The 27,347-nt window shown below is 40.5% G+C and overlaps 1 protein-coding gene across 1 annotated transcript; it reads left to right on the top strand.

Annotated features, from left to right (window-relative positions):
* Positions 1-2,456: 2,456 nt before the first annotated feature.
* Positions 2,457-7,607, top strand: LOC132898997 (hydroxylysine kinase-like). Its single transcript, XM_060940656.1, has 4 exons — positions 2,457-2,760; positions 6,314-6,456; positions 6,762-6,942; positions 7,144-7,607. The coding sequence occupies exons 1-4, from the start codon at positions 2,457-2,459 to the stop codon at positions 7,605-7,607; spliced, it is 1,092 nt and encodes a 363-aa protein (XP_060796639.1).
* Positions 7,608-27,347: the final 19,740 nt, after the last annotated feature.

Here is a 27,347-nt window from a genome sequence, read left to right as displayed (position 1 = left end):
GACCACATCCACCCAGGACACTCTCTATTTTCCAACCTCCCCTCTGGCAGACTCAGAGTCATGAGAGTCCGCACCAACAGACTGAAGAACAGCTTCTTCCTCATGGCTGTGAAGAGACTGCTGCAGGAATCATGACACACACACCCCACGCGCACGCACACACGCGCGCGCGCACACACACACACACACACACACACTACTACCTCCCAGTCAATGGACAATAACTCTTGCACCTCAAATATAGACTGCAACTTTAATACAGACTATTTATATATTACATTTTATCTGCACTTTACTGTTTTTCCTATTTATGTTTAATATATTTTCTTGTGACTGTGACATGCAGCTGCTATAAGAGAGGTGCTGCCAAACGGAATTTCATTGTATTCTTGTACAATGACAATAAAGCTTCTTCTCTTCTTCTGAAGAGAAATTAAATAATCTTATACTGGTAACTTAAACACACAATACAATTTACATGTATTAATCTAAATTCAGGTAAACAATGTGCTGTTTTTGTTGTTTTATATCCAAATGAGAGTCGGAGCTTACCCGTCTGTGTTCTCGCTTCTTGAAGGCCAACCTTGTGGCCGATTGTTTTGAAACAATCTGACTTTCAGTTGTTCGTTCAGTTCTCTGTTCATTCACTTCTTCCACATAAGGGTGAGATGGCAGCAATATCCAGTTTAGAAATAAGACGGCTGCTCCACTCTTTCTCCATTCTGTCCATTACTGAGTACTCCGCCATTACTGCTCGGCTCAGGCAATTACTAAAACCCAGGATGGAACAGGATGTCACCGGTTTTAGCAACAACCATGGGGAGGTCACTGCCCAAGCGATATGTCACATCCTGTTCCGTCCTGGGTTTTATCAACAACCCTCGGCTCGCTCCAGGAAAACTGGTGCAACTAAACTCACTTTCCTTTTAAAATAAATAAATAAAGAAAGAAAGAAATACTTTCCTTTTCTTGTAGTTTTATTTAATTGTTGATACTGCACCCTCTTTCAATACGGGCTTATAGCCAACGCTCCTCAACAGATCAGAGGTCTCGTACAAGTCTTCAGTAAAATGTGCAGAGCAGAGGAGAGACTACTTCGTAGGCATCCAATGTGCCCGTGAACTTCTTGCAAAACGTGTCCAAATCTTTGCAGTTTGAACATTCTTGGACCATGAATGCAACGTAAATCCACCTTCTGTCATGTTGCTGCACCGGCCAGCAACACATCTAAGTGGCATGGCGATAAATTAGCTCAAAATGGAGGATTGGAGTTGCAGTCAGCTCTGTGTTTTAGTATCGTGGAAATGGCGATGAGGCCGATAGACTTCCTGCTGTGATTGTTACCACTGTATTGTTATTGTTACCACTGTATGTGTCTCAGCTGTCCATTTGTGATCCAGTTACTCAAGACTCATGTTAATGACACATGAACGAGAGAGTTACAGGGTCTATTTGACTTGTCAACATGTAATAATAATAATAATAATAATATCATCATCAAAATGAAATATGATGCAAGTAATTTCTATTGCAGATATTTATAGAGATTATAATTTATCTCATAACCAGTGGTGTTGTTTGAGACATCTTTGTGTGTGCGTGCATGTGTGTGTGTGTGTCCTCATCCCATTGCTCCCTACTAGGATCTAAGTGGGATTTCCAAAATGACCCTGTGTTATGGATTCAACAAGGCAAATCACTAAGGTTCCAGTTCCAGAAATATCACAAACTGGAGCTGTCAACCAATCCAAGTCATGCAGACTGTTATACAGTATTTTTATTGGCTATGAATTTGTAGAAAAAAATAACTACAGTGTGCCACACAATTATTGGCACTCCTTGTAAAGATTAGTAAAAAGGGTTAGAAAAAATCCACCTTTTGTTGAAGTCACTTCATCTCCCACTGAAAAAATGAAAAAAAATCCAACCTTTTAATTGAAGATAAATGTATTCAGAGAAAAACAAATCCCTCATCAAGAAATAATTGTTTTCAACAAGAACATGTGCTACTATTATTGGCACCCCTGCACTTAATACTTTGTACAATCTCTGTTTGCCAGTAAAACAGCACTGAGTTTCTCCTATAACATTTTATAAGGTTGGAGATGTAGAGCAGGGCATCTGAGAATATTCCTCATTACACAATCTCTCCAGATCATCCAGGGTTCTCAGCTTTTTCTTGTGCACTCTCCTCTTCAGCTCAGCCCACAGATTTTCAATGAGGCTCAGGTCAGGAGACTGAGATGGCCATGGCAGAAGCTTGATTCTGTGCTCAGTGAACCATTTTTGTGTTGATTTTGACATGCTTCAGATCATTGTCCTGCTGTAAGATCCAATGACGACCCAGTTTTGGTTTCTCTGGATTTTTTTTTGTTTTGTTTGTTTTTGTTTTAATTTCATCTGAATAGTTTCATGGTCAGAAACTAATCTTTCCTTATGTTGTTCCTCCTACAGTGATGTTAACGAAAGAGTCCAAGCCAAACCTGAGCCATTCTCAGGTGACCGAAATCACTGCACATCTTTTTGGTTTAACTGTATCCACCATACACCCTCTGCCCAGCTATGATGATCAGAACTTCCACTTGGTGTGTGTGGACACTGGAGAGTTTGTGTTGAAGGTCATGAATACTTTCGACAGTGTGAATGTGAAGCTGCTTGAGGTGCAGACACACAGCATGAATTTCCTGAAGCAGAATGGACTTCCAGCTCAGACAGCTCTACGCACCGTCAGAGGGGAGCTCATGGCTCTAGAGGAGATTGGTAATGACATATACACACCTTACTCTCATTCTGCCCTTGCTCAACCATCACACTCTCCTTCCCTTTACTTTCCTTATATGGTCACTACTTCCTGTTCCAGTTCCCAAACTCAATTGCTGGGTTTCACATGACATCACATCCGCCTAATTAGTTATTCAAAACTTTAGCTGGTGGTCTACCAAAGCTCAGTTGACAAAGCGTTTGTATGGAGAAGGTGCATTGCTTGCATGAAAAATGCCTTACGCTTGCGTTGTTTTAGGTTGTTCGAATCGATCAAATTGTGAAACTGATAAAAGTTTCTTCAGGGTTCCCCGTGAACTAATAAAAAAAGGGTGAACGAACACAGGATTTCACAAAAAGACATCGAGAAAGGTGGCTTTTGAACCTCTCACTGAAATCAAAGGGAGCCAAGTCGAAGCATGCTCGAGTTTGCAGTGATCACTTCATGAAAGGTTTGTATTTCCCTCTCAGCTATGTCCTTAGTGTTTTCCAAGTACTTTTCTTGCTATGTGTCATTATTTTACAGTACTTTTTTCAGCCTTGATGCGTTGAAGTCCCCAGCCATTTCTTTGTTTACTCCTCACAAAGTCCATATGCATGAAGGTCGCAACAAAATTCTTACTCAGCCATACAGTTACAATGCGCCGTGATCACTTCTCCATCTTGTTTAACTAAGATCCAGGTCTTCAAAGGGGTTTCTTATGATCTTTGTGAATGATTTACCTGAGAGATAAGAGCCAACACAAGTGAGAATCAAGCAAACTGCTGTTTGTTTACATTTCAACTTGCAGCACTTCGTTGTAAAGAGGTGAACAAAAAGCTTAAAAAAACCATACTTACACGGGCAAAAACAATACAGGATTCATTCGGCAGCGACTTGATACCGAGGTCCTTTACCCAGCCATATACAAAAAAGTTTAAAGCCTCAATACTCTTCCACGCTTTCATCTGTTTTGCGGTGTAGAAGGACGTCTGCAACACCAGATAATTTGAGATGTCGGGGAACTCGATTGAAGGGTAATTTTCAAGATTGTATGACAAATCCTTCTTTCCCAGACTGTAGGGCTCTATTCCATTGCACATAGTAATCTTCTGAATATATCTAAAGTGAGCGGTGGCTTCTAGATTATGAGCATACTCTGACAAGTTATCGCTAGTTGTTTGCACTACGGCAGCTGTTTAGACCACCAGCTATTTCGCTTCTGGTAAAGCTGCTAAGAAACGTCACGTGACTGAAACCCAGCAATATGCTGATTGGTCTGGAGGTGTGTCAGTCCCTCTGACATCAGACAGACTGTTTGAAATCACACAGGGTGTAAGGAAGGTAGCCTTGCCCATAAAGCAGGAATCTTCACAAAAGTATGCATACCCTGTTCACTTCAGAGTGCTTTGATTGGTGGGTGTGACCTTTTTACTTCATTGAGGTATTAGCTAATAAATGCAGTTTCTTAAAACCTCCAACATAGAACTTACAATTAACACTATTATCTAGTGAGCCTCTTGCACATGACACCATACACGCTAAACCCTAAACGTTACACCTTACACCAAAACCCAATCCACAGATGTGCATCACTGATTAAAAATAGATACCTTATGGGTACATGTGGCTACTGCTTATAAATAAAATTGTTTTCTGATCCCATATCCATACAGTAAATATAGCATATATATTTACTCTATGGGGCAGTAGCCACAAAAATGAACAATTTAAAAATTACAGAAGTAAAATATACCAAGTGTCTGTACTTTATATTATTCTACTCTTACCTCTTACAGTTTTTGAAACCGAAACCTCCAAACCGAGGCTGACATACACACGCTGTCGCCATGACACAAACTCTTATTTCCAGGAAAAGGACCGGCGCTAGAGCTCAGTGTTCTCAATACTGTTTTCGACAACTTCCCGTAACAATTCGGAAGTACGTCATATCTACATCACACATGGGACCACTGGCTGAAGAAGGCGAGGAAAGGGGGACAACCTGGAGTATATTTTAAAATAGGAATGCGCTTTCCCTCTGTGATGAGCATAAACATGTCTGAAAGCGATTTCTTTCATCCATTTATTTCAAATGGTGAACCGAATTGTATACACTCACTGGCCATTTTAATCAGAACACGTGTATGTGCATGTGCCATGCGCGACTGTTACACTCATTCTTACATTCTTACAACACGATGACATTGTGGCTACAGCCTCCATGTGAGGCAGTAGCCACAAAAATATTTATTTGAGTCCCATACACATTTGAGTCCCCTGCACCATTCTTCAGGAGTGTACTTTATCAGTTAACAATACTGTAGTGAATCTTGACTGTCCGCTATTATTGTTATTATTTTTTTTTTTTACTTTGCAAATTTAATCTTGGCCACTTTTCACCCACCAATCAGATCTCCCCAATATTTACCAACTGGGAAGGGAGTGCACATGTTGGTACATGTTGGTACATGTTGGCTTCATACTGTATGTCTTCTTCCAAGACATATGAAGCCAACTGCATCTTTCAGTGTTGCTGCTCATGCTGTGTCATGGGGCAGTGTAACACTCAGAGTTAAGCGCTAGCTGCCTCCTTCCACATGCATGAGCTCACAGATGCTCATGATTGGCTAGTGTCATTGTGATTGATAGGGGAGGGTACTTCCTGCTGACACAGACCCTGTGTCTGAAATCACTCCCTACTCACTATATATTGGACTACATAGTGAGTTTGCCATTTTGTAGTGCTGTCCGAATGTATAGTGAGAATTATTACACCCTATATAGTGGACTCAAAGTATCCCACAACGTATCATGAAAAGTAGTGTACAACCAATGGTCACTAACCAAGCAATATCATGCATTGTGGTCGCACTGAAAATAAAGTGTGTTGGGGTGAATGGATGGAGGAAGAAACACATTATAAATGGACATTCAAGTACAATTAAAAATAGTAAGAGAATAGAAAATAATCTAAAATAGAATGAGCCAGATAAAATACAAGAATAAAAGTTAGAGTGCAGAGTGAGGAATTAATCAAAAGCCTCAAATTTGATTTAATAAAAGGCAGCGGCAAAGAAGAAAGTATTCAGCCTTGATTTAAAAGCCTCGAAAAATGCAGCAAGCACAAAGTACTTTGTGGTTATTAATGTGGGAAATACACTCGGAATAATATATATGCATGTATTTATTATTTGAAAACCCATCAGCCGACTGATCTGGCACGTTTTAATTGTGCGACGGTAATGATGTAAATAACGGCATGACGGAGTAGTGTCCGAAAGTGTTTTTTCATTTTGTCAATGAGCTCACTATATAGTCCTCTATATAGTAATTCCCTATGTAGGGAGTAGTAAACGAGTGAGTGATTTCGGACACAGCATGGTCAATTTTTGCTCTATTGGACTCCCAGCCGCAGATGGCTTTGGCATCACCAGGATTCAGAACTATACATATTATTATATTAAACTGTAACATTACTCTGTTATTATACAAGTGGTGTTTTTGAAGGAAGACCTGTTTTTCTATAGATGATATAATGGTTAGACATGTTCTGCTCTGATTGATCCTTAGATTGTGGATATGGCCTGCAGAAATATCTGGTGCGTTTGTTGACATACCTGCCTGGAACCCCATTGGCTAAAATCACCTGCACACCACAGCTACTATATAAAATGGGGAAAATGGCTGCCACGCTGGACCAGATTTTATTCCAGGTGAGACGTCCACTTTAACAACTGGGTTTGTTTATGTTTTGTATAAAAATTCATGATAATTTGATTAATTACATCTGAAACAAACAGCAGAATAATATTGCAACTTATTAATAAAAATAATATATAAAAGAATGGAAGAAAATACAGATGATAAAGATTTTTAAAAATGAAAAACAAAGCAGAAAAGAGAAACAAATAGTAGAAAATAATTAGTAAAATGAATTTTTAAAATAGTGTAATTAGGAAACATTCATATCTTTAATAAAGTACAGTATATTACATCGTATGTTGTTTTTTTCATGAAGATGGAGCATGAGAACCTTGATGTTCTTCAGAGGGAGAATTTCATCTGGAATTTGTCCCATGTTCCTCTGATAAACAATCATCTCAGTGTGTTGGATGGAGATCCGTTGCAGCGCATCATTAGAGGAGTCCTTGATCAGTACCAAAATCAAGTGGTACCAAAACTCCCCTCCTTCCGCAAGTGTAAGTCAGGAGCTGGGATGCATTAGCATGTAGGGGTAACTTGCACTGGAGACACTGGGGATGCTAACTGGTACTTAGCCTGTTTCATAACAAAATAATAAGTAGCTGGCTATAACATTTTAACTTGCTTTTTTTTATAATTCTTCAGTTTGCAATAAGTTCTGAAATCATCCTGATGAGTGATGTCATGTGGTGTTGCAGGTATAAATCATGGAGATCTGAATGATTACAACATCCTCGTGGAGCCAGATGGACCATCTGGTTATACGATCAGTGGGATTCTGGACTTCTGCGATATGAGCAGCGGTTATTTCGTGTTCGAGCTGGCGATCATGATCATGTACATGATGCTCGAGAGCAAAAATCCACTAGGGGTCGGGGCTCCAGTGATCGCAGGGTTTGAAAGTGTCTTTCCTCTGAACACTGATGAAAGAGATGCTTTGTATACGCTAGTGCTGAGTCGATTCTCGCAGTCACTGGTTTACGCACGTGCTATCGTTCTCCAGCAGCCAGAAAACAAAGAGTACCTGATGATCATGTCAAAAACAGGAGTTAGAATCCTCCAGCTTCTGTGGGAAAAAGGGAAAGAGGAAGTGGAGAAAATGTGGTTTGAAGATCCTGAAAATATCTCAGTGCTGTCTGTTAATGGAAACCCTAAACACTAAGTGCTAATCCCAGCATGAGTAACCGCAACTGCTAACACTTTCTCTGATGTTAAATCTGAACCTCACTGCTAAGCATAAACTTTGATGCTAATCATGACCACTAATGTTGCAGTCATGATCATATGGCACCAGCTTGTCATAACTCCACAGACTTTTTATTTCCTGTTTAATTTTGCAAGATGGATTTGAGTAACACTGATGCAGATGAATCTTACAGGAAATATTTTGGCAATACCCACTTGTCTGCCAGTGACTTACTATTGAGGGACCAAGGCTACTTCAAGTCTCCAGGGTAAGAAGTTAGCATGTAGACTTGAATTAGCCTTGGTCCCTCAATAGTAAGTCACTGGCAGACAAGTGGGTATGGCCAAAATATCTCCTGTAAGATTCATCTCCCCGTGTCTGCATGGGTTTCCTCTGGGTGCTCCAGTTTCCCCCACAGTTCAAAGATATGCAGTTAGGTTAACATGGGATGGCCTTGGGTTGAAGTGCCCAAGAGTGGCAGCGTGCGAGTATGCAGCGGCTTTGCTTTCCTATGATGAACTAAATTTCGTTTTACCTTTGTGCAGTGACAAAGGCATTCTTCTTATTCTTCTAATTTTCCATCACCTGTTGAAGCTTTCTTATCGCACTTGGCCAACTCTGCTTCCTTCATTTTCCAGTCATATTGCTACACTACACTCTTGAATGTGGATATATACTCACATTTGTTCTGAGAAATATCTCTGAACTGCTTGGCTGTCCGTGATTTTCATTCCCAGAATGATCCATGAGGCAGAATTTTTATGCAGCAAAAGACTGATATTTCTAGATCACTCATCCATCATCAATTTAACCTTCTTCAGTACAGACAAATCAAAATCTATGTTTTTGAGCCAAGGTGGGTAAGTGTGGGCCAATGTGGGTGTTTGGTTCTGTTTGTGTGCTGCTTAAATGACAACAGGGATTCGTTTTTTCTGTTTTTGTTCTTCTGAATAAAATAAAATTAAACAATCTGTTCTGTGTGAGCTGCAATGTGTGTACTGTTTAATTAAACAACACTGTAACTGAATAAACTGATTTCTGTAAAATAATATTCTACTTCACTGACTCACAACACACATCACTCCTGTGGAGAACGGCCCCATACGGACAGTTGAAAGTCATATTTGGAGGACGCTCTGGACACTTACAGTAATGCTTTTATGACTGAGGACTACAGTTGCCTTGCTAACTTTAGGACTGCAGTTGCCATGAACAGTTTTGCACTCAAGTTTCCATCAATGAAGAGTTTTAACATCAACAAAACAGACTTCATGTTAAAACTGTTAAAAATGTTATCACGTTGTCTGTTATAGATAGATTCTTTGTCATTGCACATTATTATACAGAGAGCCAAGTGGTCTGATTGTCCAAGGTGGGGGGGCTGGGCGGAGTTTGTAGGCACCTTTGAAATTGGTGTAAACCTAATCCAGTGTTTTTCCATTCCATGTCCCTATGTGGATGTTTTTGTAGAATTTGGGTAACACAGACTTCAGGTTTGTGTGATTAAAATCCCCCGCCACGATGATGAAACTGGCTTGTAGTCTGTTTTGTTGTTTATTGATCGCCTCATGCAGCCTGCTCATGGCTAACTTTGCATTAGCTCGTGGGTACACAGCAAAAACAAACAATGTACTGTACTCACGGCTGAGGTGGAATGGCCTTCATTTTAGTGCCAGAAACTCCAAGTCCATACAACAATGTCTCTCCATAACAGTGACAGTGCAAAAATCGTCTCTCACATAAACATACACACCTCCTTTATTATTCCCGGCTTCTGATGTACGGTCTGCTCTGTAAATGCTGTGCCCCTGTAGTTCCACAGCTGCATCTAGGGTGTTTCCATGCAGCCATGTCTTGGAAATTATTGTTATATTATTGTTTTATAACAATAATATAAAAGTATTGTTATATTAACAATAATGTAACAAAATATTTAATAAAAATAATAAAAAATATAAATTATTGTTATCACCCAAATGAGGCCTTTCGCCCATAGTCAGCTGGGATAGGCTCCAGCTTGCCTGCGACCCTGTAGAACAGGATAAAGTGGCTGATAATGAGATGAGATGAGATGAGATGAGATGAGATGAGATGAGATGAGATGAGATGAGATGAGATGAGATGAGATGAGACCCAAATGAGGATGGGTTCCCTTTTGAGTCTGGTTCCTCTCAAGGTTTCTTCCTCATGTTGTCTGAGGGAGTTTTTCCTTGCCACTGTTGCCACAGGCTTGCTCATTGGGGATAGATTAGGGATAAAATTAGCTCATGTTTAAAGTCATTAAAATTCTGTAAATCTGCTTTGCGACAATGTCTATTGTTAAAAGCGCTATAAAACTAAACGACTTGACGTTACAACAAACAGTACTCACAACATACAGTAAAAAAAAAAACCTGCCAACTTGGTTCTCTGAAGGAACAGAGAGAAGTGTGTGCGTGTGTGTGCGCGCGCAGATTGTGTTTGCGTTTCTGATTGCTGAGTGTGTGAAATCGACTCCTGGTGTCTTGACAGTGAGTGTGTGTAAGTGTTTGTTGCAGTTCTGCAGTAAAGAGGTCGAGATTGTGATGAGAGTGTGGAACACAGGAATGTTTTTGTTCCTCTGATATCAGATGTGTATTTTAAGTACTGTTGATGACACACTGATTCAGCTCCACCCTTTTCTCTAACAGCCAAAAAAACAGTTTAATGAATTAAAGAGTTCTTTTACTTTTAGAAGAAAAATTGTCTACAAATAATCCAATGACGAGTGCAATATAACATATTTATTTAATCATGTAATAATTAAAGAAACACAAAGTCATCATGAAACCTTTTTACAGAATCTTGTGCAGTCATGTGAGGGAATTATTATTATTATTATTATTATTATTATTATTATTATTAGTCGTAGTAGTAGTAGTAGGTTCAGGTTTATTATAAAGCCCTTTAAAAACAACAACAACAGTTGACCAAAGTGCTGAACAGTCCAACTAAGTGTTAAGGGTTGTTTTACAATCAGGGTACAAAGTTTGTGTCACAGGGGTCCAAAATTCAAATTGATTCAAACTGGTTCTTGTACCAGTTTTTTAAGTGAAGGACAAGTTAAAGAACAGATTTCAGGTAATTTTTTGACATATGTGTAAGGTAGTTTTGTGTAATCTGCTATAAGATAAAGAAGATTAAGTGTAGCTTTAAGCGGGGCTGGGAGAAACAAATGAAGTGATTCTTGGAGAGAACATTTTTTTTTGACAATTCAGAATCCACTACTTCCATAGTGCTTTTAAATATAAGGCTGTAAGCTTTGTGTTAGTTGTCTCTAATATTTATGTCCCAATATCTTGACCACATTTTAGGATGAAAATAATCATTTTAGATATGTTATTTTATATTGAAAAAATAGCTGACTTGGAGAGGACATTTTTTTTGACACAATTACATACTAATTTGATCAAAATAGTCTGAAAACTTACTGACATTCAACATTAAAACTTAACTAAGTGTCCAGTGATATGGAACCAAATATTTGTTTTATGGTATAAAGAATGATTTAAGTGCATCCTTTTGGAGCTACCTGTGGTCAAAAAAGCACTTTTTCTAAATGACACGAGTAATTTTGCTAAATATGACATACATTGCCATACATTCACCAAAAATAACTTTATCACCAAATTTTTTTTGCATGGTAAATAGAGCTATCACAGGGCTACAATAAACAACCAAGTTTATTTAGTCAAGCCTTTTGATTTTGAAGATAATAAGTGTTAAATGTGATTTTTAGCTTGCGTACCCTGATTGTAAAACATCCCTTAAGAGTCATACATATGGCCTAAAAGCAGATCAAGGACACAGAAAGGGATACACACTACACAGAACAACACAACAACACTCATACAGAGTCAAAAGCCAGGGAGAAAAAAATGTGTTTTGAAGAGGGATTTGTAAATAGGCACTGAAGGGGCAAGCCTTACATGGAAGGGGAGTTCATTCCACAGTTTAGGACCAATGACTGCAAAGGCACGATCCCCCCTACTCTTTAATCTTGAGGGAGGGATGGTTAACAGTAGTTGGTCAGAAGACCTCAGTGATCTCATGGATGTGTGCGGATGTAAGAGATCTGCGATGTAGAGTGGAGCCAGTCCTTTCAGAGATCTAAAAACAAATAACAGGATTTTAAAATTTATCCTAAAGCGCACAGTATCACAGTATCTGTGCGCACAGTATCATCATTATCATGTTTATCATTAAAGTAACAAATTCAGTGCAGTAAAGTTGCTCAGAAAAAAATGTTAATAAAATCTGGATTTCTTGCTCTGATGCTCGGTATTAAAGATAAAAATAGGAGAGACTATTTCACAAAACCCAACTGAAGTGGCGGATGCATTTAACAAGTTTTTTTGCAGTGTTGCATCTAAATATAAGACCACATCGCCTGCACCTGAAACATCCACCTGCTTTGAGCGTTTAAAAGAATTTGTCAGTCAAAGACTCAAGCCGGAGGAGAGCTTTACCATCCCAAAAGTTACGCCTGATTTAGTGAGTCGTTATCTTGCTTGCATTCAGACAACTAAAGCAATGGGACTTGACGGAATCAGTGCCAGGCTTCTCAAATATGCAGGATCAACTATCGCTGTACCGCTTTCTAAAATAATTAATCTCAGTATCTCACAGTCCATCTTTCCTACTCTGTGGAAACAAGCACGAGTTACTCCAGTTTTTAAGGCAGGAGATTACTTGGACGCCAACAACTATCGACCAATAAGTATATTGCCAGTACTATCAAAGATCCTGGAGCGCCATGCTCATGTGACATTGTATGCTTTTCTTAACAACAACCACCTCATCATTCATCAACAGTCTGGTTTCCGGCTATATCACTCATGCGAGACAGCGATGATAGAATTGATTGATACTCTTCTAATGAACATGGATAACGGACTAATTAATGGGTTAACTTTAATTGATTATCGTAAGGCATTTGATTTGGTAGACCACGATATGCTGCTTAAGAAACTGCACATGTATGGTCTATCAAGTTCTGCAGCTAACTGGTTTGAATCCTATCTGAAGGGATGCAATCAATAAGTGTCCATCGGCGGTCACTTCTCTGACTCTCTCTCTATCACATCTGGTGTTCCCCAAGGGTCTATCCTTGGGTCACTTTTTATCATCTTTGTGAATGACCTGCCCCTGCAAACACAAAGCAGCTCCACCATGATGTATGCGGACGACACAACTCAGTTAGCTTGCGGGAAAACACTTGCTGAAGTTGGAACCACGCTCCAAAATGAACTCGTGTCTATAGACATATGGGCAAAAGAAAACAAGATGGCCCTAAACAGCGAGAAGACTAAGGTGATGGTGGTCTGCAGTGCCTCAAAGTTGCACGACATTTACAACTCTGACGCTTCTCTTGAAGTTAATTTTGGTGGACAGACGCTGGAACCCGTTTCTTCTTCCAAGTTACTTGGAATTCAAATTGACAACACTCTATCATGGAATAATCACGTGGAGTACATCTCTAAAAATATACGAAAACGAATTGGACTACTCTGGAGAATAAAACATTTTTTAACATTTCAAGGTGAGGGAAACTTTTATGACTCTCTAATTCAACCAATCATGGACTATTGTGGGACAGTTTGGGGAGATAATTTCCAAAAACATGACAACGCAATGTTAATGCTACAAAAACGTGCAGCTTGCATTATATGTGATGCAAGATGGGACCATCCCTCTGGCAAACTCTTTCAAGCCCTAAACATAGAACCTTTTACTGTACGAGTCAGACGTTTGAAATGTCATCTCATGTTTAAATCTTTAAATGGTGTAGGTGCAATTGGTAATTAAGTGATCAGTGTCATTAAATCAGTCTCATTAAATCATTAAATCAGTCTCATTAATTAATCTCATTAAATCAATCTCATTAAATAATACCATTAATTTTGGTGCTTAATAATAAATTACCAAACAGCTAAATTATGGTATATTCCAAAGTATTATGATCACTTACCGTATAACATAACTCATATGCACCTTGGAATTCTTTGAGATTGAATGACTTCAAGGAATATGGAAGCAACACAGACACAGTTTAACAGAATAATTGAATTTATTATAAAAATGATAAAAATTGAATAATAGCAGTTGGAATCATTATATACAAATATGATATGGTATATGTGTGTGTGAGAGTGATGTGTGAGAGTGATTGGAATCTTATCTGAGGTATGTGTGTGTGTGTGTGTGTGTGTGTGTGTGTGTGTGTGTGTGTGTGTGTGTGTGTGTGTGTGTGTGTTATCTGAGGTGTGGGGGTCACCACGTGGGGGAGGTGACCACGTGTTTCTAAGTAGAACAAAAGAGTTAGCTTTGGTTGCTAGCTAAGATGTGTTTGTGAGGCCTGTGGCCATGCATGGAGACAAAGATTAGCCTTGTGTTGCTAGCTAAGACAAAGGAATGCTAGTTAAGGTGTGTTTGTGAGGCCTGTGGCCACGTGTGGAGACAAAGATTAGCCTTGGTAGCTAACTCCACTAGCTTATAACACTACTAAATCCACTGAAATCTTGATGAGGTCAAAATATGTGTAATAATGAAATTAAAGTGTTAGAAAGGAAAAGGGAGAGAGCATGCAAAACCTTATCTATTAAACAAACGACTGAGAGAACATAGAACAATTATGGAACACAAAATCAGTGTGCACACTTAAACACTTCCTGAGTTTAAATTCACACTGCTTCATAAAGCTAATTCCTAAGACTAGTTTTATGCCCAAAATTTGCCAGTCTTACTTAGTATCTTGCCTCTATGCAAGATTATGAAGAGATGTTCTGAGACTTTTGGAGTTTCACCGTTGTGGACCACATGAGTCGCTTCTGTGGAAGGCAGAGGATTTCTTGGTCCGAACGCTTGGTAGTTCGTGAAGAAAAGAAAGTCTCTGATCAAATAATGTGCACAGCGCTTTAATTAGGAGGAACCTGATCGCTCCTAACTTTAAATTAAACTGTTTTGGGCGGCAGTTCGTAACGTTACTATAATAGACAAACAAAACCGGCTGTAGCTCAACCAAGAGAGAGAGAGCACGATTTAAGTAGTTCTACCGTGGCCAAGGGTAAACAAAAACCATGTTGAATCGTTTTTCTCGGGAGAAAAGACGTCTTTATCTTGGGTGCTCGGGGCGAGCGGTCCTCCTTATGTCCGTGTGCTGAATTCACGCGGAGCCAAAAGAGGAAGATGGAAGTGTTGCTCAGTTACTTATGCCTTCATGGAGGATGTGATGTAGGTGATCCCACCCAGCCGTGACGCAGATCAACGCGGAAACTGGCCGATGGGACCTGTAGTTTCTTAAAGGGACTGTGTTGTAGTTCTTAGACGGACTGTGTTAACTACAATGGTGTGTTGGACCTGAGAGGTGAGATAGGATTGTTTCTCGAGAATGTCGGGAAGGCTAGTGACTTTCCAGAACTTAAAGATCCTGATTGGATGCTTGACTTTGCCTTCGCTGTGGATTTAATGGGCCATTTGAATGACCTCAATCTGAAGCTGCAGGGGAAGGATGTATTCGTGCACAAACTGTATTCCTATGTGCGAGCATTCAGAGCAAAACTGACCCTGTTTTCCCGACAAATGTCAAACAAGAGCTTTACACATTTCCCAATTCTCGCCACAATGAAGGATGTGCCATCTTACTCACTGTCAAATACACCACTACACTCAAGGATCTGAATTCAACAGGCGTTTTTCTGACTTCGGCAAGATTGAAAAAGAGATGGAGCTGGTATCCTCCCCCTGTACCTTTGACAGCGACCAAGTGCCTCCGGAGGCTCAGCTTGAGTTAATTGACTTGCAATGCGATCCCTCTCTCAAAGACAAATTCACTTCATCATCATTGGACAAGTTCTACGGTGCATTGAACGAGGGCCAGTTTTCTAACATGCGGAAGTATGCACAAAGGATGCTAGTTTTATTCGGCTCCACGTATGTATGCGAACAGACTTTCTCTGTGATGAACTATAACAAGTCCCACTACAGATCACGACTAATCGACGGACACCTGTCGTCTGTTTTGCACATTTCAACATCCAACACGACACCAGACTTCAATGATCTGGTAAAGAGATCGGACCACCTTAATTGTTCACATTAAGTTACATAACACTGATGAAAAGCTTTTCATCTCATAGTTGTATAGGCCATAATACTGTGTTCTAAAGTAGCCTATCTATACAGATCAGTTCACCTGAATTGAGGATGTTATTTTCTCATCATTGTTCAGTTGTATGTTGGCATTTTTGTCCCACGTAGATGGTGATGAGACAGCTAAATCAAAGTTCCAAATTTTTGAGATGTAGCATATTCCATGTTGCCCTTTTACATCTGTCAAGCTAAGTGTAATGAAGTTGATCTGCACTTCATTTGTGTTCCATTCCATAAAAAGATAAAAATATGTGAAAGAAATGACAAAAACAAATGACAAAAACTAAATGAATAATAACAGAAATCAGCTGGATAAGCATGTATTTGTCATTCAGTGATCAAGGTCTCCCTCTGGTAACCTAAATTAAATTTGATAATTCCATGCCAGTCTGCCTGTTGTCTGTATGTTGATGTAACCTGCACACATACTTTTAAAGTTTTGTTAATTGAGCTACAGTTGGTATGAATGACAGTTGAACAAGATGCATGATAGTATAGTAAATGAGTCCTTGAATGTAAATCCAGTTATTGTAACCTGAGAGTAGCCAATGTCAGATAGGCCTAGCAAAAATAAGTGTCAGGCCTTTAGGCTGGCAAAGTTGAGGCAACTGTAAAGTATCCCAATATATAATTTGCATCAAATTAATTTGTACCATTTAATCATGTAATTATGTTTTATTAGCAATCGTCTAATGTGGCCCTCCGCTTACTTTGCCAAAGAGAATGTGGCCCCCAGACTAAAACTGTTGCCCACCCCTGCCGTAGGGGCATTGAACACAGGCTTGCATTGTATGCAGATGACTTGCTTTTGTACGTTACTGATCCTCTTTCTCAACTACCTAACATTCTGTCTTTATTACAAAACTTTGGCTCTTTTTCTGGGTACAAGCTCAATCTACAAAAGAGTGAATGTCTCCCTATAAACTCAAAGGCTCTCCTGCTTTCTCAGTTTGACCTACCATTTCATCTGAATAACTGTAGCATCAAGTACTTGGGAGTAGCTGTTACTGTCTGCTTTATTAGATGCTAATTTTAGGTCGGGATGCAGTGGATGGACAACAGTGTTCTACATGTTGCACTGTGCCCTGGCCACGATCCACAAATGCTTTGCTGGGCCCACTTTCCTGCCCGTTGGACCACCAGGTGGTGATCTCCTCTGCGCAGTCTGCTGAGTCCAGTCTTTGGTCGTAACCCTGACCAGAGGGAGTGAGGGGTTGCTAGTGCTTGCTCAAGGCACCACCCCAGGCTAGTGGAGGGAAGGAGATGCCTTACTACTCCATTGCATGGTGGGCAAGGATGTGCCCACTGCCCTAATACACATTCTACGCTGTATTCGGTAACACATTCTACACTATATTCCATACACCCTCTACACTATATTCTGTAACACATTCTACAGTATGTTCTATAACACTCTACACTACACAACACAATCCACACTACACTATCTCTGGAACGCAGGAGCCCAGGATCAGGGACGAAGCCAACTGGTGAGGTTGTGGGCGTGATTGGAGATCCTGAAAATATACTGTACTACAAGTACTAATGTGGTTCACGTGTTAATGTGGTTCATCAGAGAGACATGAAAAGAAAGAGATAAAGCCCAGACCAGGCAGGGAAAGAAAAAAGAAGTGAATAGGTAATAATTTGTTTTATGAGTTGTAACCTTACCTCAAAGAACACATCCTGCTAATTTGAGTGTTGTTTTAAATCAATTTCTCCCATTGCTTATTCTAAGTGCATGAACAGAGTGGCCCTTTTTCAAGTTAAAGTTTATGTTATCACTTAGTTGTCAGTACAGGTATCAGAGAGAGACAGACCTGTGCACTTTAATGTTATAGAATTGACCACATCCTTCTGATGGTAAAAATTTTTCCCATGTGTTTTCTGTCATCTTAAAATATACAGATTTGGCATGTTAACGTGGACACCGAACTACACGTTATGGCCCAATCAGTGTTCCATAGTATGTGAGTGTGTTCACATGGGCATGTGTTTTGTCATGATTAACACAAGGGGAGCAGGATGGTGCAGTAGCTATCACTGTTGCAAGGGAGTAACTTTGATTTTGACATTGGTGGGGACACAAAAGTGATCCAAGGCAGAGCTTCCAAAAGGTGTTTTTTTTTTTTTTTCCATTAGCAATCATAATTTCATGTCATGCAGATCTTATAGGTTAATGAGGGCAGCCGTGGCCTAATGGTTAGGGAGTTGGTCTTTGGATCCCAGGGTTGCAGGCAGGGCTCGAAATTAACTTTTTTTCTTTGTGTCCCCCAGTGGTCCTGAATTCTGTGTTGTATTGTCCCGAATGGAAGCAATAGTGTCCCCATTTTTTTCCTCTTTGAAATAACCAGTGGTTAATAGATAGATAGATAGATAGATAGATAGATAGATAGATAGATAGATAGATAGATAGATAGATAGATAGATAGATAATTCTTTAATGACCACACTGCAAGCAGGTGGAATTTGTTTTCAGTACAGCATGGTACAGGTTCCAACATATAACAAAGACTAGGGACACAACCTAAGACAACATGAATATCATACATGCAGATAGACACAGACAATTCCAACATCAAACAATTTTCAGTCTATGATCAATGTTTATCTGCAAGAGTTCAAAAGTTGTATGGCAGTTGGGATAAAACTATTTTTAAAGCATGTTGTTTTGGTGGCAATTGACCTGTAGCGCCTTCCAGAGGGCAGAAGCTGAAATGCATAGTGTGCAGGGTGAGTGGGGTCTGAGACAATTTTGTGGGCTCTGCATACTGTTCTTTTGTGATGTAGTGATTCCAAGGATGGAAGGAGAGAGCCATAGCATTGCATATTATCATATGAAGTTACTATTATATTTGTAACTATGCGATTTTGAACCCTTTATATCATTTTTACAATAAGTCACAAAACACAAATGACACATGTCCTATACATCATCTACTTCAAAATTAGTTATTGCATTTTCAGTTTATTAAACTTTGGCAATCTAACTGTATGAATAGATTCCTGTTTATTTAAAGGGGCCAACTAGCTCATTCAGAAAATGTTTCAACTCACTACATCTGCAGTACACTTTAGTTGAAAATAAGACCCCTTTAATGTTCATTTCATCTACTTATACCTTGAATATCTGTTGGCATATATAAGGCCAACTTATCATTTTCACCATGACCGTTATCCATTTTTATGTAATATACCTATTGCCCCATTCAGAGATGTTTTGAAATCCATCAGCCATACCATCAATGGATGAAATGCCCTTGAGCAAGGCACCTACCCCAACATTGCTACAGGGACTGTAACACTGTAAAAAAAACTGTAAAGTCACTTTGGATAAAAGTGTCATATCATATAAGTGCAAACAAAGCAATGTAATGCAAGTTTTTTATTGTAACCTTTAGTCATAGAAATCATTTACATTATTTACAGTGACTTTTCTGATTTTGCAGTCACAGCGCAGCCACGTTTATAATGGCAGTTTATGGGGCTGAGCGCCTGTCCTTTCCTCACTTTCAGCCTTCTCATGCAAAAACTCGTTTTTAACTCGCTCTAGTGACCTCAGTTTTTACACTACAGACAAAAAAATTACATCACCGTGTTCAGGAGAGCCTTATGGCACTCAATGTGAAAGAATTTTGTGAATATATCCTTCCGTTTTCGTGTAAATCCCCGTTGTTTGGAGGGAGCGTTCTGAGCAATTACTGCCCTTTCTGTGTCTCTCAGCACAGCGCGTGGGTGGGGGAAGGGCTGCTTGCTCTCTCACACATACATACACACACACACACACACACAGGAGGGACGGGCTGCTCCCTCTCAGAGAGACACAGGCTTGTCGCCTCAAGGCAAATCATTCATTCACAGAGTGCAGCCTGAGCTTTCCATTGTCCCGGGATTGTCCCAGATATGATAATTTTGTGTCCCGATGACATTTTTTATGGTCCCCGGTATGTCGGGACACCGTTAGTTTCGAGCGCTGGTTGCAGGTTCAAATCCCACCCTTACTTCTCCCTACATCTCCATCCATGGCTGAAGTGCCCTTGAGCAAGGCACCTAACCCAACATTGCTCCAGGGACTGTACCAAAATAGTAACAGTAAGTCGCTTTGGATAAAAGCGTCAGCTAAATGTAATGTAACGTCATGTAATAAAAGTCAAGGAGGCAACTTCAGAGTTCTCAGCTTTACTCATGCAGGATAAGCTCAGGATATATAATTTAGTGATTGCCTATTATAGCATGATTATGATTACATTAGTATTGCATTTGTAGTGTACCCCCCATTTTGTCTTTTTGTTGCCCCTCCATTTTCCATATTATGTCTTTTTGTTGCCTGTTTCTGTGTTCGTAACGTGTGTTATGATTTTCACTGCAGATGTGCTTGTGACGTCTTTTATGTTCATGCTGCAGTTACCAATATTTGTCTGTAGGTGGCAGTAAAGGACCATGGATTTGTTGTATCTAGCCTAGCCTAGTAGTAGTAGAAAGAGGTCTCTGTAAAACAGTGAATGCAGCAGACTCAGTGGCTGTCACGCTGTTGATTCTGAAATGCAAGTCGCACATCTGCATGGCCATGCAGTAGCCTACATCTGACTACTTACATTCTGTAAAACCATTAGGTCTATAAATTTAACAGTCATTCATCGAGGATATTATCTAACACCAAGTTACATTGCTCCAGCATTCCTTTTCTCTGTAGCTATGCAGTAGCCTAGCTCTGATGCGTCTTGTCACGTTGCTAAACCTGCCTAAGGAGCCACAGCAATACTTTTATGAAGGGTTTCCATACATCAAAAGGATTTTGCTGAGTTTTTAAAGCTCGACGGAAACCCTGCACTTACATTCTTGACTTTGAAGATGAATGAACGAATGTCTCGTTTCTTGGGAGGGGGGCCGTCATCCATGATACTCAAGTCAACATGCGAGACGTAGGGCAAGCATGCATGGACATCGAAGTCCAGCTCAATTTGTAGGCTGACGGAGAGTGGGGGGGTGTGTGGGGTAGGTCAGGTGTGTACATGTGAGATATGGGGGGTTGATGGGCGGGTAGTCACGGCTGCTGTGGGAAGTGTGCTGCTTTTACAGCAGATGGAGTGACAGCTGGGATAGCCAACCATGTAAGTTAGCGAGAAACAGGTAGCTAATCAGAGAATGTATATCTACGTTAGAGGGGGGATTATTAGCAGTGTCATACATTTAACCCTTTGTGTGCCATATAATCATTGCTCAGGTTAGGACATCGGTTTTATTGATCGTGATTACACAGTAGGGGCTGAATATTGGTAGGGACACGTCCCTAGCGTCCCTACCCAAAATTACGCCCCAGCACTGTTGCCTCACAGCATGAAGATTCTGGGTTCGAACCCTACGGAGGCCTTTCTGTGCAAAGTTTGTACATTCTCCTCATGTCTGTGTGGGTTTCCTGCTGGTGCTCTGGTTTTCCTCATAGTTCAAAGAGAAGAGTGGTGACTAAATTGTCCATAGGTGTGAATGGTTGAGAGGAGAAAACCTCTATAATCAGTGGTGGTGATCACCCCCTAAAATTATGTTGGGGGGCTGTGCCCCCCAAGATACAATGGGAGTCCTTTGACTATTTACAAGGAAGAAAAGGAGAAAGTAGTGTGAATAAACAGCCTGCTGCGCGCCTTTGTTTTCCCTTATTAAATCCCACTGCGTCCCTTCATTACCTTATTAAATCCCGCTGCGTTCACGAGGCATACAAACAGTTTTGGGTGCTCGAAAACTTGATGCTGCTCTAGATCTACATGAATTCGCTTGCTGCCCTGACCACTGAAAATCAGTATGAAGAGGAAAGTCCTTCTTGCACCATATGACGCATTAGGCGGCGCTGATCTCTGGGGGGGGCACTAGTCCTCTAGTAACCGTGAGTTAGCCTAGTGGTTAGCGTGTTCGCCTCGCGGTTGGGTCATATCAAAGACCACCATAAAAATGGTACCTACTGCCTTCTGGCAAGGCACACTGCAATATGGATGTGAGTGGGGAGTCAAACTCTCGTGGAATATGAAGAGGAGTTTCAGACAAATATCCATTGCAAACCTTTTGGGCTTGACAAAGGCACCCAAGCTGCTTGATGATAATGAGGCAAGTTTTCAGTATAATTTTTTTAACATCCCATGTCAAATTTCGCAAACCAAGAAATGAATGACTGTTTACTCACACTGAAGACTAAAGGAAAGACAGTTATTCATGCTCTTGCTTTATACCATGTTGCTGAGCAGGTATATAAATCTATTAGCTCTTTAATTCAACAAGGACATTGAGGACAAACTTTCTCGTGTGTGGCAGGGGGCAGATTCATGAGAAAACTAAGGGAATGTAGGTTTTCCAATTTACTGATACAGCCCCATATGTCATTCATACATGCTTCAATACACCAATATCACACAGTTTTGATTTGAAAAATATGTAACAAACAGAAAAAAAATTCATTCGCACCTGATCTGGAGTCACGACCAGTTATTACCAGTCAGTTGGATTTCCCAGGAGCTGACAGCGGTCCTTGAAGGATCGGGAATATTACTTTCACTGGCTTATTCCTCGGTCAAAATTGGATTGCCGAGAGATGTGATCAGTTTTTAGATATTATTACGTGTTTATTAAAATTTTACAAGGCTATTTGACCTAATCATTGAAATATTTGACTAGCACTGTGTGAAGTTTCATCATGATGTGTTGACAGCAACCCATGGTAAGAGGGTGTTAGCCTCTCAACGATATTAAGTAGATGTAATTGTGTTATAGTATCATTGGTTCTGTTTCATATAGAAAAAAATACATGGGCGAAATGTACTCTAATAAGGACATTAAACTTAGCTTTACTCCACCAAAATTTGCCTCTCAAAATGCAGGAAATAGCATTTCAGAGGGTTAAAAATTCCAAAATTTCCCGGGGGGCATGCCCCCAGACCCCCCTAGATTTGGCGCGCCTTTGGTGTGCGACAAGTCAAGTCAAGATTATTTGTATTGTGCTTTTAACAATAAACATTGTCGCAAAGCAGCTTTACAGAATTTGAATGACTTAAAACATGAGCTAATTTTATCCCTAATCTATCCCCAATGAGCAAGCCTGTGGCAACGGTTGCAAGGAAAAACTCCCTCAGACGACATGAGTAAAAAACCTCAAGAGAAACCAGACTCAAAAGGGAACCCATCCTCATTTGGGCAACAACAGACAACATGACTATAACAACAGTTTTAACATGAAGTCAGTTTCGTTGATGTTATATCTCTTGACTGATGGAAACTTGAATGCAAAACTGTTCATGACAACTGCAGTCCTAAAGTTAGCAAGTCAACTGTAGTCCTCAGCCATAAAAGCATTACTGTAAAGGCCAATTTACGCTGACAACCCAGTCCTCGCAGATAGCGTCGCAGACAGTGTCTGCGTAGCCCCCCCACCTTCGCAGACGCTCTGCACGCACCTCCCAAAAATTGTGACCACCGCAGAAGCCTCGCAGACAGCGTCGCAGACAAGAGGGCTCTGATTGGTCCACTCTACATCCGCTGTACACGCACTTCCGCTTCCCTACTTTCCCGGTTTGTTTTGTTTTCACGACCGGCATTTTTCAAAACACGAGCGAAGATGGAGCAGCATGAAGAGCGGTTGATTGAGGAAGTACGTACATCTATACGACTCCAGTTCTAGTCATTATAAAAAAAAAAGTTCTAGTCATTACAAGTAACCGGAGGATAAACACTCCACTAACCACACCCACCAACTACTCCTAGCGACTTCGCGCCCCCTTGCGTTGTGCCGGTGAATAACATCGCGCACGCCTATTACTCCCCGCTCAACGATAAATTACAACTGTCTGCGAAAAGCTATCTGCGAAAGCCTTGTCGCAAGAGCATGCAGAGGCCTTAAGTGTCCAGAGTATCTTCCAAGTATGACTTTCAACTGTTCATATGGGGCTGTCCTCCACAGGAGCGATGCGATGAGACTCCAACCAGACATAGGGCATCAGGATGGATCAGGCAGGTCCGAGGAGCAGAAGAGGTCAGCATCTCAATCTCAGGATTGACATGTAACTCAGAGGGACAGATTTGGGGGGGGAGAGAGAGAAAGAAAACACAGGTTGTTAGGTATGCCCCGTGTCACCTGAATAAGTAGGAACAGTACATTTTGCGCTGAGTACAAGCAGGGACTCTGGCAAAACTAACTATGACAGCGTAACTAAAAAGGGAATGCCAGAAGGTAACACAGGCATGAGGGAGCCCCAGGACATAAAGCAGCCAGCCACTACACCGTCAACAAACTCGAGTGAGCAAACAAGTGGGGGACTGATTTCCCCCACTCATCACCCCCACATCACCCCCATCCCCCATCCAAAACTTCTTGCTGCCACCTCTGATAATCCAATAGAAGGCAACAGAAAACCACTACTGTAATCCTTCCCTAGAAACTTCGATGGTTGAAAGGAAAAGCTGTCAGAGCGGCCTTGTACTCTAGACTCTGGAGAGTTAAATCTCCTGATCTGGCAACCAAGCCCTCTTCATTTGCATATTGCTGTCAACCAACAACCCTTCATCCACCCATCACACACACACACACACACAGAGCAAGAGAGAGTTTGCAGCACATATTACAAGATCGCAGTTAAACTTTTCACAAACCTTATTTTTATTCGGAGGTAAGAAATTATTTAAAAGTCTTGTCATTTGAACGTGAACTGCGCGCTCTCCCGCGAGTTTCCTTCGTGTCACGCGCATTTTGTAATTTTCTTTTTTACTGTTATACCATTATAATAACTGCAACCGTGTGAGTGTGACAGCATTTTATAAAGCTCTTAATAAACACTCTTTTGACTCTTAGTTATTCACATCAATTGGAGCTGACTCTTTTGACCCCAAACAGCCACTGGCCAGTTTTGTTGTTCTTGTTGTTTGTGGTGGTGGTGATTGGTGGTGTTGTTCTTCTTCTTGTTGCTCTTTTCCCCTCTATTTTTTAAACTGTTTAAAGAATTCTTACGCTACATTTTGATTACCAAAATATAACACGAAATATTATGGAAATAAAAATTACATTGGAAAAAAAATGTGTGTGAGTGTGTGAGAGAGAAATATGTATGTATGTTTGATATATTCAAGTTCAAGTAGTTTATTAGGATGCAGTGCTGCAGCACAGCAACCTATGGGGTCCCCTAGGGGAGCCCATAGGTTGCAGTGCAAAGCACTGCAACTATTGTTCTTCTACGTGTTTCTTCTTCTTATTATTCCTATGCAAATTTCGATTTCGAATAACTCAATAACCGTATGTCGCACACAGACAAACAATATATCAAAACGTGCGGCTCAATCGGACTCGCTATGCTATTACTTTTCTCTACAGAAAACGATTTTAAAATCATCGAAAAAAAACCCATTCATTTCTATGGAATTAATTTTTTAAAAAAGCACTTTTTCAACGTTTTTCAAACATCCGCTGCTCTGGCTTGCTTTCACCTAGAGACGTGATTCAAACTCTAAAACGTAGGAAAACTTCTCCTCTGTGGATCTGGCATTCAAGTTTTCTGCTAGGTTCTACACTTTCGGATCAGTCCCGGCTCAAACGCCATGTGGGTTTCGGTAGAAAATCCGGCTTTTGAATGGGTGTCTATTGCGTTACACACCAGTGCAGCTCGTTTACTTAGAGTGTAGAGAGCTTGAAAAAATAGCTCAAACTTTCTCGCTTAAACTGTGGTTTCAGCCACAAATTTCACTCTACAGACATAAATTTCTCAAAAGTAGTCGTAAAACTTGTCCTGATTCACACAATGTGTCTACCTAAATGATAGGATTTACAGTTTTTGATTGAGAAGCCTCAAACTGAGGAGAGTGCAGCCGAGAGGCCTCATTGACACCCATTATAAACGTGACAGAAAAGTCACTCATTTTTACCTCGCTCTAGCGTCCTCATTTTTAACACTACAGACAAAAAATTACATCAGTTTATTCAGGAGACCCTTCTAGCACTCACTGTGAAATAATTTTGTGAATAGCTGCTTCCCTTGTCGAGTTATTTGTCATTGTTCGAGGCCTGGTCCTGAGCAAAAAACAGCAGAAACCTGTTAAAATCTTGTGTGTCTTAACGCTCCTGCTCAGGCCCGTCGCCATGCCGACTGTGGCCAGTAAGGGAGCAGAGAGGGGGGGGGCTGCTGTCTCAAGCACACACATAAATCATGGCATTGTAGCTTCATAGCAGGTCACACATTCACGGCCAGCGAACATGCGTGACCGAATTGCTTCGCGCACTGCATCTTCTCACAATTTCCCCCAGGGAATTGTCCGGTCTAGTTAGTGATGCAGTGCCTAGGCACGCATCACTATTGTTCTTCTGTGTGTTTCTTCTTATTATTAGTGAAGCAGAGCCTAGGCTCCTGACAAATTTTGATTTCGAATAACTCAATAACCGTACATCGCACACAGACAAACAATATATCAAAACGTGTGGCTCGATCGGGCTCGCTATGCTATTATTTTGTTCATCAAAATCCGATTTTTTCGCGACGTAGTCGCGAAAAAATCACCCAAAACCTCCCATTAATTTCTATGGAATTAATTGAAAAACAACACACTTTTTCAATGTTTTTCAAACATCCACTGCTCTGGCATGCTTTCACCTACAGACATGATTCAAACTTTACAACGTAGACAAACTTCTCCTGTGTGGATCTGGCATTCAACTTTTTTGCTAAGTTCTATACTTTTGGATCAGTCCCAGCTCAAACACCATGATCAACTCGGGAGAAAATCAGACTTTATAATGAGTGTCTATTGCGTTACACACCAGTGGGGCTCAGGAATTTAGAGTGTAGGCAGCTTAAAAAAAAAGCTCAAACTTTCTCATTTAAACTGTTTTCAGCCACAATTTTCACTCTACACACATAATTTTCTCAAAAGTTGTAGTCACACTTGTCCTGATTCACACAATGTGTCTACCTGTACGATAGGATTTGCAGTTTTTGAATGAGAAGCCTGAAAGTAAGGAGAGGACAGGCGTGCTGCCCCATAGACTCCCATTATAAACGTGGCAGCGCTTTTACTGCAAAATCAGAAAAGTCACTTGTTTTTAACTCGCTCTATTGTCCTCATTTTTTACACTACAGAAAAAAAATACATCAATGTGTTCAGGAGAGCCTTGTGGCGCTCAATGTGAAAGAATTTTGTGAATATCTCCTTCAGTTTTCATCTAAATCCCCGTTGTTTGGAGGGAGCACTCTGAGAAAATCCTTCACTTTCTGTGTGACACTGTGTCTCTGCGCTCAGTGTGTGTATGGGGGAGGGGCTGCTCGCTTTCTCTCTCACACACACACACACACAGGAGGGAGGGGCTGCTCCCTCTCAGAGAGACACATGTTTGTAGCCTCATGGCAAGTCACACATTCACACAGTTCAGTGCAGCTCCTGCAATAGCGACTGCTATGCGCAATGCATCACTCTCACAATTTCCCACAGGGGAATTGTCTCTAGTTGTCATTGTCAAGGTACAACGAAATTTCTTTTGTGCTGGTCCCAAAGGTGCAAAAAGTTAAGGTGCAAAAATAATAAGACAAA

The sequence above is a fragment of the Neoarius graeffei genome, chromosome 15 (assembly GCF_027579695.1).
Source record: "Neoarius graeffei isolate fNeoGra1 chromosome 15, fNeoGra1.pri, whole genome shotgun sequence".
Taxonomy (NCBI): domain Eukaryota; kingdom Metazoa; phylum Chordata; class Actinopteri; order Siluriformes; family Ariidae; genus Neoarius; species Neoarius graeffei.
This window is presented reverse-complemented; position numbering and strand designations above follow the sequence as displayed.

Coding starts and splice junctions, on each gene's coding strand:
- LOC132898997 (XM_060940656.1), top strand. CDS start 2,457: ATGTTAACGAAAGAGTCCAAGCCAAACCTGAGCCATTCTCAGGTGACC. Junction 2,761..6,313: donor CATGGCTCTAGAGGAGATTG/GTAATGACATAT, acceptor ATTGATCCTTAG/ATTGTGGATATGGCCTGCAG. Junction 6,943..7,143: donor ACTCCCCTCCTTCCGCAAGT/GTAAGTCAGGAG, acceptor GTGGTGTTGCAG/GTATAAATCATGGAGATCTG.